The sequence below is a fragment of the Leuciscus leuciscus genome, assembly GCF_965113295.1.
Source record: "Leuciscus leuciscus genome assembly, chromosome: 13".
In the NCBI taxonomy this organism is placed as follows: domain Eukaryota; kingdom Metazoa; phylum Chordata; class Actinopteri; order Cypriniformes; family Leuciscidae; genus Leuciscus; species Leuciscus leuciscus.
The window spans coordinates 40446946-40462727 of record NC_138737.1 but is presented as its reverse complement, the minus strand read 5'-3'; the positions used below and the strand labels follow the sequence as shown (position 1 = coordinate 40462727).

The 15782-nt window shown below is 39.2% G+C and overlaps 2 protein-coding genes across 7 annotated transcripts in view; one reads left to right on the top strand and one right to left on the bottom strand.

The window, feature by feature from the left end:
- Positions 1-15782, top strand: part of tmcc1a (transmembrane and coiled-coil domain family 1a) — a 76231-nt gene that overhangs the window by 53781 nt on the left and 6668 nt on the right. The gene's annotated exons all lie outside the window — the stretch shown is intronic.
- cacna1db (calcium channel, voltage-dependent, L type, alpha 1D subunit, b) overlaps positions 2525-15782 on the bottom strand; it is a 99400-nt gene continuing 86142 nt past the window's right edge. For all 6 annotated transcript variants that reach the window (XM_082188662.1, XM_082188665.1, XM_082188663.1 and 3 more), the window contains 6 exons: positions 15381-15658; positions 14045-14191; positions 13835-13965; positions 13318-13415; positions 8037-8324; positions 2525-5044 (listed from right to left, as the gene is read on the bottom strand). In XM_082188662.1, coding sequence (XP_082044788.1) covers positions 4769-5044; positions 8037-8324; positions 13318-13415; positions 13835-13965; positions 14045-14191; positions 15381-15658 — 1218 coding nt within the window. In that variant the 3' untranslated portion in view covers positions 2525-4768. The remainder of the gene's footprint in view (positions 5045-8036; positions 8325-13317; positions 13416-13834; positions 13966-14044; positions 14192-15380; positions 15659-15782) is intronic.

Below are 15782 nucleotides of genomic sequence, written 5' to 3'. Positions count from 1 at the left end.
TCACTAGTGCTACCATAGTTTGTGTTATATTATGAATATTTATTTATATATATATTTATTTTTTTTTTTTTTTGAAATTTGTATTGGTTGCCTTTTCTTTTTAAAGGATTAGTTCACTTCATATTTAAGATTTCCTGATAATTTACTCTCCTCCACGTCATCCAAGATGTTCATGTCTCTCTTTCTTCAGTGGAAAAGAAATGAAGGTTTTTGAGGAAAACATTTTTGACACAAACCAGTGGACATTTTATAACAAAAATAAACATTTATATAATTTTGAACCACAAATGCTCGTCTTGCACTAGCTGTGATGAAAGATGAATGCGGAAGAACATACCTAGTGTACAAAGCGAACGTGCAAAGACGAAGTCAAACGCCATTTACAAAAAAAAACAAAATAAAACGCAAAACAATTATTTTGGACGATTTTGAAATCAGAGGAGAAATTGAGAGGGAGTTTTTCCAGAGTTTTTCGCTCTACATTTCTGAACCGGATCACACGTGACCTTTCTACGTGATTACGTAATGTGTGTTGCATCACAGCTAGTGCAAGACGAGCATTTGTGGTTAAAAAGTATATAAATGTTTATTTTGTTATAAAATGTCCGCTGATTTGTCTAGATAAGACTCTTATTCCTCGGCTGGATCGTGTCGAGACTTTGAACCTGCACTGAAACTCACATTTGGACCTTCGACCCGTTGGACTCCATTGAAGTCACTATATGGAGAAACATCCTGGAATGTTTTCCTCAAAAACCTTCATTTCTTTACGACTGAAGTAGGGTGACCAGACGTCCCGAAATCTAAACTGTTGTCCCGAATCCCGAATCTGGCCCTAATTGTCCCGAAAATTATACTAAAGCAAAATCTTGAGTAGTTATTGTCTGATATACATTAAAAACTGTCTGCGGAGGTTGAGGCCGGCGACACACTGGCTGCGTGGCGTGTCCGTTTTTATTTCGGCTCCCCTGTTAACAGGTTAGAGCAGGGGTCGGGAACCTTTTTTGACCAAAGAGCCATTTTTTAATTTTTGGATAATGCATTTTTCCAAAAGAGCCACAGTAGAAAAATATATATATATTATTAAAGACATGCTTTTTTTCAATAAAAAATTCAACAGTAGTAATTATTAGGTCCATAGACAACTAAAAACAAGCAAATATTCAGCAAACAATAAATAAGTGGCAATATGGAATTAATTGTGCAGGGCTTTCACTGTGAGGTTGAGTTACCAAGTGATGAGCATAAATCCTGTTTTGTGTGCGTGTGCGTGTGTGTTTGTGTGTGTGAGAGAGAGAGAGTGAATGCACACAGTACTATCTGCTGTGTTTACGTGAATACTCGACTTGGCATTTTGATATATTTCTGTGTTTATTTGGCCGTTTAGGCGCGCAACCGAAGACAAAGGCTACTGTGCTTGTCCGTGTTTGCTCGGAGCGCGCGCACAGCATCCTGTCAGTATAGTTCAGTTCTCTTTCACGACTTTTAATATTTAATTTCAATATAAAGCACATCCTGTTCTTTTCTTTCTCATTCATTCATGTTTTGTTATTAATAACTTTAAACAGAATCGTTAACTGAAATCTGCACGGATTATCAAAAATACGACACATTTAAAGGGTCTCTGCGGCAAAAGTGAAAGTACCAGCGGGTGAAATGTCTCTTGCGCAGCAAAGCACCCGTTTAAATAAAATGATATATTAAAGTTTATAAAGCCTACTTTTACATTTTCGCTGCTGTTCTAGAATGGTTTTCGCCAGCTTGAATCCCAGTGCATGAGCTGTAACTTAGGTTACCACAGAAACGTAAGCGGTTAGTTGATTGCTGTGGTGACTCGTGACACTCGCGAACAGCACTGAACACGCACTTTTGCCGGTACAAGTTTAATATTATTATTATCATAAACTTTTCATTAACTTCAGTAGGCTGTAGGCTACTACAACAAGGGAATTGTAATTGGCTGCTTTTTCTGCAGAGAGCCGATCTGTTGATGTGTTTTAATTGTTTCATCGATGGTTTGTTGATAAAGGGTGAGAGACCTCGCGAGCCACATGATTTTTGCCAAAGAGCCAGATGTGGCTCGCGAGCCATAGGTTCCCGACCACTGGGTTAGAGCTTGCACACTGCCTGCGTGACACGCGCGTCTCAGGCGCGCCTCGAGCCGACGCCTATTTTTCACGCGACATGCAAGTGTTGGAAGCGTTTCCAGGCAAAATAGAATAGGAAAAGATGTTTGTATGTCATTTTGACATGAAAACATATTAATAAATGACATTTTGATGTTTGAAAGTTTAAGTTTTTACATAAATGCAGATATAAATGTAATAAAAAAAATATATGATCGATTTTCAAATATTGCCCCTGTCAATACAGATCGAAATATTCTTATTCTGTAGCCTATTTTGCCTATTATTAGAGCGCAAGTTGCTGCAGCCGCGACGACAGTCACTGCTGCACGCGTAAAGGCAGACTAAAGAATAATGACAGACTGTTGATCTTTGAATAAAAATACGTTTGGTTCTGGTTTGAAATTCATTATCTTTTATTATAGGCTACACAATCTAATATCATAGAAGCCCCCCATCCCGTCACCCCAGACCCATAGACCCAAAGTGTGATCAGTATTGAGGCCTATGAGCGCTCGTATTGCACTGATAGTTTAGTGTAACTGCTTCTGCTAGAGGAAGCTGTGAGAATAACGTGTTCAAACACCCACACTTGCGGTCTGTGCACTTGACCACTTGTCTACTTGCATGTTGTATTTACTTTTGCCCAAGTGTTCAAGTAGGTGTGAAGACTACAAGTGTGGGAAAAACTTTTGTTTACCCAATTAGACACACTAATAATTCAGTTAAAATGCAAGTGTTTACAGAGCTTTCAATACTTTGCATTTTAAAGTAAACTTGTAAATGTCTGTCCATTATCCCATGTAACAAGACAATTTATAATTGCGGTGCTTCTAATTCAGTTGTGCTGTTGCAAATGTACACAATACACACAGCCTGCTCATCTTTGCACCAATGAAATGTGCAACACTTTATGTTTTACACCCAAAAAACATGAAATATCTAATTAATTTAACTTGCAGTGGAACGTTTTCCTCAACATCTCGTGATTTCGGGGCACGTGATTTCCTGAACATGATGCATGATGGGATACGCTTAGCCTCGAACACCTCTCCGAAGTGGTGTCCGAGATAGTGTGGGTTTAGTGTGCGTTGAGGGCACTGGTATATTTCATACATGGGACATTCTTGCGCTCTTACTTCCCGTTGCATGTACACGCTCGCAAGGGGCCAAGACCACAAGTGTGAGTATTCGGACAGGCCCACAGTTTCCATCATACTAAAAGTGCGTATGCAGAGATAAGAGCGTTTGTATGCTAAAATCCACTCCAACGTTCCCATTTATAAAAATTGTCTTTGAAATTGAGATGGTCCACATGGACAATACTGTGACTGTTGCGTACATCAACCGCCAAGCTAATGTTGCAAGTCAGAACTCGCACGCCATCTCCTTCTCTGGAGTCCGTTTACATCCCGGGAAGCTCAAACATGCGGCCGACGCGCTCTCAGGACAGCTCACGTTCCCTGGAGAACGGACACTCCCCCCACAGGTGTTCCAGCTGATCTGGAGTCAATTCTCGGATGCACAGGTAGACCTGTTTGCCTCCCAGGAGTCCTCACACTACCAGCTGCTCTGTTCCCTGACCGAGGGGACCCTCAGCACGGGTGCACTGGCACACATTCACTGCGTTCCCCCCAGTCAGCCTTTCTCACACAGATACTGAACAAGGTCAGGCACGACGATGAGCAGGTCTTGTGCCTAACTGGCCAACCTAGACCTGATGCTCCTCGTGACAGCTCCTCCCAGGCAGATTTCCCTGAGGAAGGACCATATTGCACCCGAATCCAGACCTCTGAAACCTTGTGTGAAAGACACTGTCATTCTGATGTTTAAATTTGTAATAAATCATCAAACTAAACACTGAAGATTTAGTGAAAAGAACATACAGTGTATTTTAAACCCTAAAGATGGCCTTATATATAAAAATATTTTCCCACCTTGTTTCAAACCTGTTCTTTTTTTCCATTATACACAAATGAGAAGTTCACTGTGAAGTTCACACAATTTGTGCGTTATATTCCAAGTAGATCGATGGATCGAACTTAAACGTGTGTTCCTTATAAAGATGTGTTGCAGAAGACTTGACGTCAATGGCGCCTAACACAACTGACCTTGACGCTCCACATTTGAATATGCGAACGTAGGAAAAAGGAGACATTCAGTCAATAATTACTTACATTTTTGTGAAATTTAATTTGAAACACTTGGAATATAGTTCAGTTATCCAACCAGGAGGTATTGCTGTGAAGCGTTTACCATAGTAATTGCTTCATTTACAGTATGTGAGTAAAATTCTTGACTCAAATGGTGAACGTGTCCTGAATGGGTCTGTTCAGTATAGCTTTGACCAGGTGGACTTTGGCTGGTTAGTTGGTTAGGGATCTTCAGAGATTGAAGAGCCACTGTCCAGTCCGTGCATAGATTCGGAGGAAAACACTTGGGTCGGTAATGTCAGCACATTTGGATCTTGCCGGAAATTTCCCAAGACAAGGTTTGCTAACTAAATGAAAAGATCCAAATGTATAAGCGTAAAGCAATCGGTCCACATAAGCCAACAGACACTCCTGTTTAAAGGCACAGTTACCTCATTGATTCATTTGTCTACATGATTTCGTTTTGTTGGGCTCATTTTGAGTTCTTTACTATAATACTGAGACGTAGATCATTTCGTCAGCGAGGTCCTCTTCACGTTTGCTGCTCGTGTCCGTCTCCTCATCGCTGTAGTCGCGGACACTGCTCTGACACAAGCCCGTCTCTTCTGTCTCCGGCCCGTGGCCAAGCGTGACGCTCAGTAAGTTGCTAGCAGCACTTTCCATCTCATCAATTGTCATTTCACAAGCATCTGCAATCTCGTGTTTTGTCACCGTGACAAACTTTGGATCCTTCGCATATTTGCCCAATCCCCCAGATATCATCACCTGCAACAAAAGGCATCGTGTCACAGTTTTGATAAGAGTTTGTCACTTATCACTGCATTCAAAGCCCAAGATCTACACAGGATCATGAAATGGAAAATAAGAAAACTAATTACAATCAGCAAAACAAGCAACAGACAAGATAATACCCATAAATGGAAATTAAGTCCATAAAGTCCTTCCAGTCAATATTCAACAATGGAGGCAAGATTTACTTGCAGTCCTGTCTACAGCTGTATGATATAGTGTAAAAGATATACAGTATGTCAATGTGTTACAGACTCATATATTTAATGTCTTAAATGTCCAAAAAGGGTGATTTCTTACATTAGAATCATAATTTCAACCATTATTTTTTGTCAGTGTAGTTACATAGACTCAAAATGTCTATAGGTAAAAAATCGAGCTAAAAAACAGTCAACACCAACCCGGATATATTTGAAAATGCACAGTTTTCTCGATTTTTTGGCCTTCTGTCCACACTGAGATGTAGATTTTGTCCTGTAATAACTGAGCTATTTTAATGCACTTCTAAGTGAATGAATGAATGAATGAATGAATGAATGAATGAATGAATGAATGAATGAATGAATGAATGAGGCATTTATATAGCGCTTTCATATGCACTACTGTACACCCAAAGCGCTTTACAATCATATCAGGGGATCTCTCCTCAACCACCACCAGTGTGCAGCATCCACTTGGATGATGCGACGGCAGCCACAGTACAACGGCGCCAGTGCGCTCACCACACACCAGCTATAGGTGGAGAGAGGAGAGAGAGTGATAGAGCCAATTCAATGTAAGGGGATTATTAGGAGGCCATGATTGGTAAGGGCCAATGGGTGGAATGTGGCCAGGACACCGGGGTTACACCCCTACTCTTTACGAGAAATGCCATGGGATTTTTAATGACCACAGAGAGTCAGGACCTCGGTTTTACGTCTCATCCGAAAGACGGTGCTCTCTGACAGTATAGTGTCCCCGTCACTACACTGGGGCGTTAGGACCCACACAGACCACAGGGTGAGCACCCCCTGCTGGCCTCACTAGCACCTCTTCCAGCAGCAACCTGGTTTTCTCAGGAGGTCTCCCATCCCGGTACTAACCAGGCTCAGCCCTGCTTAGCTTCAGTGGGCAACCAGTCTTTGGCTACAGGGTGATATGGCTGCTGGCCATAAGTGGATACATTTGCAGTTATTTTAATTAATGGAGGTATTTTAAATACCCATAGGTATCTATGGTCATCCCGGCATTGTTGTGTCTGCTGTTCCTTTTCATAGTGTAATTTTCATAATATCTTCAAATTACATTCCTGCAAAGATGATAGAAAATGTACTTGCAATTGCTGTCCTGCATTAAAACAAGAGGGTGATTGTGTTTTAGACCAGACATGGATTGGCGCATGAGTGCAACCTGAACTGCTAATAAAATGATCATGGCAGAAGAATAGCATGAGAACTTTATTTTGTCTGTTCTCTCTGTATCATCTCAATGCGCCTTTATTACGATTTATGCATTAGCAGTTAGATGACGTTTCATAAAAGCTCTAGTGCGGACGGAGAGAGTTTCGAAATGAAACCAGCATCCAGATTAATGCAGACGTAGCCTCAGAGTTCCAGTCCCAGTTAAACACACCTGAACCAGCTAATCAAGATCTTCAGGTTTACTAGAACTTCCAGTTGAGTTGTTTTGGGGCAGATTGGAGCTAAACTTTGGCGCTCCAGGAGCAGGTTTGAACATTAAAGACAAAAGGGGCTTTTGCACAGGGTAGTTCTAGGGCACTCAGTTATAGGAACTAGCCACCAGGGTGTTTCAATGAGAACTAATGGTTCCCATATGAATGTTTTCCTGGTTGCGTTCGCACCGCCAGTAGGAACTCTGAAGTGACGTAAGCCGCGCTTGTTGTTGTGACTTTTATTTTGACGGCACTGAGAACGCCAGAGCCTGAGCAAACACTGCTCGCATTCTCTGTGTTCATTAGTTTACAGTCCTGTCTAATACATTATTAGATAGAACTGTTATACAGAAAGTAGACAATATATGAAAACTTATTAGCGTATGCAGTGTGGTTGATGTCCAGTGTTTCTGAGCAGAAATACATAATCATGTTTCTCTTGGTCCCCTCAAAGTTGTGTTGGATTTTCTCCTCAGCGTTAAGAGGTTCATCTATCACTGTTTTCCATGTTCGTAGAGTTAGTATCTGGAGTGAATATATAGGCTATAATCTGTGTGTTTATTTAGCTTTTTTTTTTAAATGGCGGGTGCTGGTGTTTCACGTGCATTCAGCCAATCAGCGAACACTAACTGGGATAGTTCCTATAGTGCTGGTTTAGACCCGACGTAAATTAGTTCCTCCAAAAGGCGTTCCTAGGACTAAAATCGTTCCTAGTTCATGCGGTGCGAACAGTGAATTGCAACCAACAGTTTGAAGCTCAAAAAAGTGAATCCATCCATCATAAACGAAATCCACAGGGTCCCGGGGGTTAATAAAGGCCTTCTGAAGCAAAGCGATGAGTTTGTGTAAGAAAAATATTCATATTTAAAACTTTATAAAGTAAAACAACTAGCTTCCGTCTAAACGAACACAAGGATTCGACTAAAGTCTAAAGCGCAACTTCTGCGAGTAATGCGACGCACTGCTAATATTTCCTCTACGGCCATGACGCACTACGCTACTCCTGACGCAACCGGTAAGTTGCGCTTTAGGTGTAAGTAGAGACTGCATATGTTAGTGTAGCCGGAAGCTAGAATTTTACTTTGCAACATGTTAAATATGAATATTTTGCTTCAAACTGTTGGAAGACAGGACTATAAAGCTTGGAAGAGCCAGGATATTTTTTAATATAACTCCGACTGTATTCGTCTGAAAGAAGAAAGTCATATACACCTAGGATGGCTTGAGGGAGAGTAAATCATGGGGTAATTTTTATTTAAAGTGAACTACTCCTTTAAGACAAACAGGACCAAACACAGGTGTAATGTGGTCTCTCACCGCTTCCACCAGGCTGTGAGCGCTGCTGCGCTGCTGCAGGTGATGGCCACTCAACCGGGGGGGAACCTTCAAGAGGGAGGGGGTGGGGGGACGCGTGGACCAATCAGAGCCGTGCTGGGAATTCCAGAAGCTCCTGTGAACCAATCCGGGAGTGCTGCTGGCGCTGGGCGTGGCCTGAGGCAGGGGCGTGTAGGGAGGGGGCGTGGCCGGGGGCGTGACCCACGAGCGGATGGAGCGGGTCGGAGAGAGTCGCGATCGACTCGATTCTTGTCCGGTCGCCGTCTTCACCTGTGGAACCGCCAGGACAAATATTAAATACATAATAAATAATTAATGAATCAAGCTGCTGTGAGATGTTGGGTGACCAACACTTGTAGAGCAACCCTCCAATATCAACACTTTACACACATCTGTTTTGAAAAAAAAGTATGGCTAACACTTTACTATAATGTTCATTAGTTAATGTATTAACTAACATGACCTAACAATGATCAATACATTTGTTACTGTATTTGTTCATCTTTGTTAATGTTAGTTAATACAATTACAGCTGTTCATTGTTTGTTCATGTTAGTTCACAGTGCATTAACTAATGTTAACAAATACAACCTTTGATTTTAAGATTTGATTTAATAATGTATTAGTAAATGTTGAAATTAACAAAGATTAATAAATTCTGTAGAAGTATTGTTCATTCTTAGTTCATGTTAACTAATGTAGTTAACCAATGTAACCTTATTGTAAAGTGTTAATGTGTACAAACCTGTTAACCCTCACCAGTGCGTCGGCGCACTGAAGCGTTTTTTTATTTATTTAGTTCAAAGTTACAATCAGATTAAATGTTTTACCTTGACAAACTATACATCATTAAAAAGATATAAGACTCAAGTTTCAGTATTTGACAACTATTGTATTCTGAGAAACTTATAGTGACAGTTATGTCTTATTTTGTGTCAGGAGTTATGAAATGGAAAAATGCGTTGATCCCTTTAATATGAATTATGACCGTCAGCTGGTCCATTCAGAAAAAAAAACTCCGTGCTGTTGTCATGACAGTGCTTCACAAAACAACGTCCCTCAGGGCTTTTAGCTAAAAAATGTGCAGACTTGGAGAAATATTGATATTCTCATAGATTCACATCATATTTCTATAGACAGGAATAATATTTATTGAATTTATACCCAAATGCGTCGATGTAATCATTATGAGCGCTTCTTACTGAGATGTGCTGTGTTTTCAATTCATACCTATAGCCTGAGGGCGCTATATGCACAAAAATACTCCATATATGGAACATGAAGAAGAGCCATAATCATGTGACCTTCAAGGACGTCACTGATAGCAGTTACACACAAAGCTAACACAGAGATCGCTGTAATATGCAGATATAGACGTTTTGAAGACAATAAACATGATTGCAAATGATAGTTGATATTTGAGTGTTCTTCAAGCAATGCCAGGTATTTTTATAATAATAGATTATATTTATAATGTAATGCTAATCGATATAGACTTTATCATCGTGCATACTATAAATAATATATTTTCTTTCTGATTTTTTTTTTATCTGAAGCCAAATTAGATCACAGAAGATTATTTAAAACAATCGACTTGCGTTATAAAATAAGTTTGAAGCACAAACATAGTTTTAATCTCATAAATGGTCGTGTATTGATGGTGTGCTAAGCTAACATGCTAGCTAGCTCAGGTGCACCTGTCACCTAGAAGTTATTCTTTTATGGTTTTTTTTTTCTAAATAGTAATGCTTTTCTGAAATGTTTTAGTGCATTTGATACAGTTTCAAATATAAGTGAGAACTTTGATAAAATAAATTAGGGACTGAAACCCTATGAATAGCCTGTGAATAGCCAGTCGTTAGTAACTATAATGCAGACAAAAGATATGCATATTTAGATCCATAACCAGGCTGGAGAGGTGTGTGAATGTGTACTGGGGAGACTGAGACTGAATGGGGCTCGTTTGCACCACAAAACAATAGAGACAATAGACTGAATAGATGACATAGATGATGACTAAACATCAGTAGAATTTTTAGAGTCTAATCAAAATAAAGTAATTTGACATGATCTTGAAAAACATTTAACCAAATACAGAGTTTTAGACTTATCATTTTCAGATTTTAAATATAACATGGTCACACATATGGCTTTAGCTGCAGTGCATTTCTAGATTGCTCCAGGGCCCACTTCAATTTTATTTTCATGAATATGTTTAATAAAAATAAATTTCTAATAACTTTACAAAACTTTGAAGCTATTTAAAAAATGTTTTTTTCATTATGACAATAATTAATTCTACATTTACAATAAACTACCAGGTGTCAGCTTTCAAATGAGATCATACTTGTGCTTTTAGTGCAAAGGGTTCATGAACTGTATCTGTTTCAGTTTGGGTATGTCATTTCTGGGGATTTTTCAAAAGTGGCGTTGCAGCTTAACAGGTTAATAATGAGAATACTCTGAGATATTGGTTGACCAACACTGGAGAGCAACCTTCCAATTTCAACACTTTACGCACATCTGTTTTTTAAAAAGTATGTAAACGTGTAAATGAACATGTAGGTTCATAGATGAGTTTGTGTTTGAGTGAGAAAACAATATAATTTGAGTGAGAATTCATATAATTTGAACAATATCACTGAATGCATTTTGTGCCAAAGCATGTTGGGTGGCCAACACTTGAGAGCAACCTTCCAATTTCAACACTTCACACACATCCAGGGCAGGGTCTGAAATTAACACCCGCCAAACACGGATAAAAATCAACTGGCGGGAAACGCTGTCAAATCACGAGCCAATTTGGCGTGTTAATCATTATGTTTACTCACTTTGCTGGGGAAGTTTGTGTAAACCACATCTGCACAGATTTAGCGCAAATTGTAAACTCGTGAGTCGTCACGATATATTAAATACAGCGTATTGCGCAGAATCCGCTCATATCTGGCTCACTTGAACACACACGTCACTACACAACAAATAATGGCACGCTTGTTCATTTGCACTGAAGCAATAGCGAAGATTAAACAGCATTTGGTGAACAGAAAAGATATTGGCTGAATCCGAAATCGACCCCTAAACCCTTATTCACTATTCCCTACGTTAGTCCACTAATACTGTTCACTTGAAGAAGTGAATGAAAACGAGTGAGCGAATTCGGACAGATGTTGAACGTACATCGGTTGTGCACTCGTTATTGCAGTGCATTGTGGGATTGAATAAGCACACTCAACAACATCCACTATGGTTTCGGACACCACTACAAATGGCTGTCTCCTCAGATAACGCGCTCTATGAGGGTATAGGGGGCGATTTCGGATTCAGCCATTGTTATTTTCCAACATCCTACATTTTTTTTATGTACTGTATTGATCTGTCCACCTAAAACACATTTTTTGGTGATGAGGATGAAAGAGGAAGGGAGGAGATGCTGGATGACGGGATTTTGTTTGAATTGTTTGGATTTTGTCCCGTCATCGTCTTCACCTGTTCAACCGTGAGGATAAATAATAAATACATAAATAATGAATAAATAATGAATAAAGCTGCTGTGAGATGTTGGGTGACCAACACTTGAGAACAACCTTCCAATTTCTTCATTTTACACACTTTTGTGATGTGAGTTTGCTCTAAACGTGTTTACTGTAATGCACGTTCAGTAGAGGATTGTTCACTAGGACACATTTCTCAATACTTTTTCAAAACTCTTCACACGGTTCTCCTTACCAACTTTCAGCTTCACACAGCAATACATTTCATATCCAAAATGCACAAAAACATCGCAAATCAACTCATTCTTCCACAAAGGTTTCATCCGACAAACACACTGTCGCTCAGAAAACAATCAATGAGCAAAAAACTAAACAAACACTAACAACAGGCAGAATTATACAATTTCTTTTGTAAAATTTCTTTACAAAACAAGAATGACAAGTTTCCACTTTTGTATAGATGGTAATGAAACTAAAAGACTAAGGGCCCTATCTTGCACCCAGCGCAATTGACTTTGTACAGCGACGCATGTATCATTCCTATTTTGCACCCGCGCAAAGCGGACTTTTCCCTCCTCAGACACACGTCGGTTAACTAAGAAATACACTTGCACTCCCGGGGGCGGTTCAGCGAAAAGAGGAGGCGTGTTCCGGCGCAAACGTTCCCTCATGCTGTTTTGCAGGTTTAGAAAACAATTCCGCCAATGACCGAAAAAAACTAGTTTAAAGTCAGTGGCGCGTTGCGCATGTTATTCATATGCTATTTTAAGGGCGCATGCTTGGCCATAATCAATGTAGGCCTACCGTGTGCACAACGCACATACACTTTGATTCTCTCACACAGAAGCAGCCATTTTCATTTTTTCAAATCATACATTATTACGATAGATAGATAGATAGATAGATAGATAGATAGATAGATAGATAGATAGATAGATAGATAGATAGATAGATAGATAGATAGATAGATAGATAGTTTATTATAAAAGCATACATCTAGCTTACACATTTACCCAAATGATCATACGCCTGTTTAACCAAAGCTAATTTGGGTGTGTAAATCATTAGGATATTAAGTAAAGATCATGATCCATGAAGATATTTTGTAAATTTCCTACCGTAAATATATCAAAATTGTATTTTTGTGAGTGAATGCAGCAAAATCATAAACATAAATGGACAATTTTAAAGGAGATTTTCTCAATGTTTAGATTTTTTTGCACCCTCAGATTCCAGATTTTCAATAGTTGTATCTCGGCCAAATATTGTCCTATCCTAACAAACCATACATCAATGGAAAGCTTATTTCTGATTATTTATTCAGCAGATGATGTATACATTTCAATAAAAAAAAATGTACCCATAAGACTGGTTTTGTGGTCCAGGGTCACATATGATATGCTATGCTATGATGTGCTATGTTATGTTATGTTATGGTATGATATGATTGATATTATATGAAATATGATATGTTATGTTATGTTATGTTATGTTATGTTATGTTATGTTATGTTATGTTATGTTATGCTATGCTATGTTATGATATGATTGATATTATATGAATTATGATATGCTATGTTATGCTATGCTATGCTATGATATATGCTATGATATGATATGATATATGATATGATATATGCTATGCTATGCTATGATATGATATGATATGATATGATATGATATGATATATGATATGATATATGCTATGCTATGCTATGCTATGATATGATATTTGACAGCAGTAATGTCATGTCAGGTATTGCGATGATCACCTGATGCTGTGGTGGTAGACCGGTGGGATGCAGGGGAATCTCATCTTGACTGTTTTGTTTGCGCAGACACTCGAAATTGAAAGCGGTCTTGTGAGAGGCTGTATGAAAGAATGCACATACATCATTATATGCGCATTTATTACAATGGAGGAACGTTCAATAAACTAACAACAAAGATTGTAGCTGTTGCAAGTCTTTGCCCAGAAGTCTTAACATGAACATTGTTCAAAATTCTCTAATAATCTCTAACAAACAAACAGCTAAACTAATGCTAGCTCTCAGCTAAACTAATGCTAGCTCTCAGTTAAACTAATGCTAGCTCTCAGCTAACTAATGCTAGCTCTCAGCTAAACTAATGCTAGCTCTCAGCTAAACTAATGCTAGCTCTCAGCTAAACTAATGCTAGCTCTCAGTTAAACTAATGCTAGCTCTCAGCTAACTAATGCTAGCTCTCAGTTAAAAGCAGTTTGAAAGCCACTATTAAAAGAGTTTTATTTATTTTCTTGTAATTTCTCACATTGTCGTTTTGATGACCTCTGAGACTGCTGGGATATGAGCTGCTCATCATCGTCACAGACACATTCACACACATCCAGTTGTCGAACTGCAGAACAGTCACTCAAAGTGTCCTGAAAGTCTTTGTACGACCTGGCAAGAGAATCAAAGAGAAGATAAAGATATTTTGATATTACTGATATACACATTCTGAAGAGTTTTCAAGCCATACCTGTCTCTAGCCAGCATGAAGTCCTCCTCGTGAAGCTCGTCTCCGCTGTAATACTCCGTAACAGAGTTTCTGTCTTCATCACTGATGTCAGCATGACTGGGGTTTTGCACGTGGATAGTCGGATATCCGACAGCACTAGAGCAAGGCCTGCAAGACACAGGGAGGGGGGGCATATTTATTACTTAATGCTCACTTGAAGTTCTTCGATACTACATCAAAAACTACAAGCCTAACTGATAAAGTTCAAGCATTATTACAAACAAGTGAACAGTCAGTAATAAAATATGAACAAATACACAAATTCTAACAGTATATTCAGGTCCAGAAATCAATAATTAAGCCTAAACGTAAAATAACACTATTTGTTCACTGTAGAAATTAAATATAGTTTTATCTTTGTTAAAGCTGTATTTAGTTGTTTTATTAACATTAATGACACGGACAACAGTAGGAATATTAGGCTGCTGTCACTTTAAGACGGGAAAAAAAACTGTCAAACATTGACATTCACATTATGACAGAACCAGGAGAATGCTTGCCGAGACGGGTATTTAGACAGAATTTTGTGTTTATGTGTCTGTTCAAGGACAAGAATCAGTTCGGTGAGCGCTATCTGAAATGTCTCTCTCTCTCTCTCCCGATTTCCGCCTCTTCTTCTGCGTTTAAAATTGTTTGAATGTGTAAATTTGCAAGACAAAACTTTCACTCTGACACTCTATGATGGTTAAATTTAGCAGTTAATCCACGAATCGCATGCACCCTACATTTGTTCTTGTAGAAGTGTTTCACTCAGATATACCACACAATAAACCAAGGCTGCATGTTATCAGGCATAACTGATAACACAGTTGTTGAATACAACCCCAAGATTCCTGGATGACTCTGTTGTTCTCCAGTCAGTGATCTTGTGTGGTGTGGTTGGATTTTTTTGGGAATATTTTGAATAAATATAAACAGCAAAGACATTTTTGGCTCATATTTACCAGCTGGAAGCCAAGTCAAGTCAAATCACCTTCATTTATATAGCACTATTAACAATATAGATAGATTGTTTCAAAGCAGCTTTACAGTGATAATAGGAAATTAAAGTGTACAGCAGCTCTACAATAAAGTTATTGTTATAGATTTTGATTGATTCACTTCCATCACACAGATCATTAGCTATTAACGTAGGGTCCGCTTACAGGACACCGTTTAACTGAAAACAGAAAACTTTGAATGCGTTCCGGCCATTCATTTGCACGACAACTGTGTTTGGTGAGTTGGGGGTGGGTAAGTCAAGATTTTCTTTGTTTTTGTTTTCCTGTGGTGATCCTGTGGTCATGTGACCTCTCACCTCTTGGAGTGAGTCCTGAGCTGTGTTTCTCCATCACTCCTGAGGTTGAGGTAGGAGCTGAGAGAGGACACCAGGCCCCTGGAGGACCGACTGTGCCAGCCGTTGGTGAAGACGGCGCCCGCCGGTACGCTGGCACTGTTGATATTAGAGTTGGACGATCTGGTGTCTGACTGGCAGTAAAGAGGGAGCGGGAGCTGCAAAGGACGCTGGGTAACGCTGGTGCTGTACTGATCTCCACTCGCATGATTGACCAGACTCCCAATCACAACTCCATTCCTCTGCAAATACACACGACAGATTCAGGATCAAACAAATACAGGATCAAAAACAATTCCTATCGATTCCTTAGTTTTTCATCAAATCAAATTCATTAATCTTTTAATTATATACACTGACTTGTTT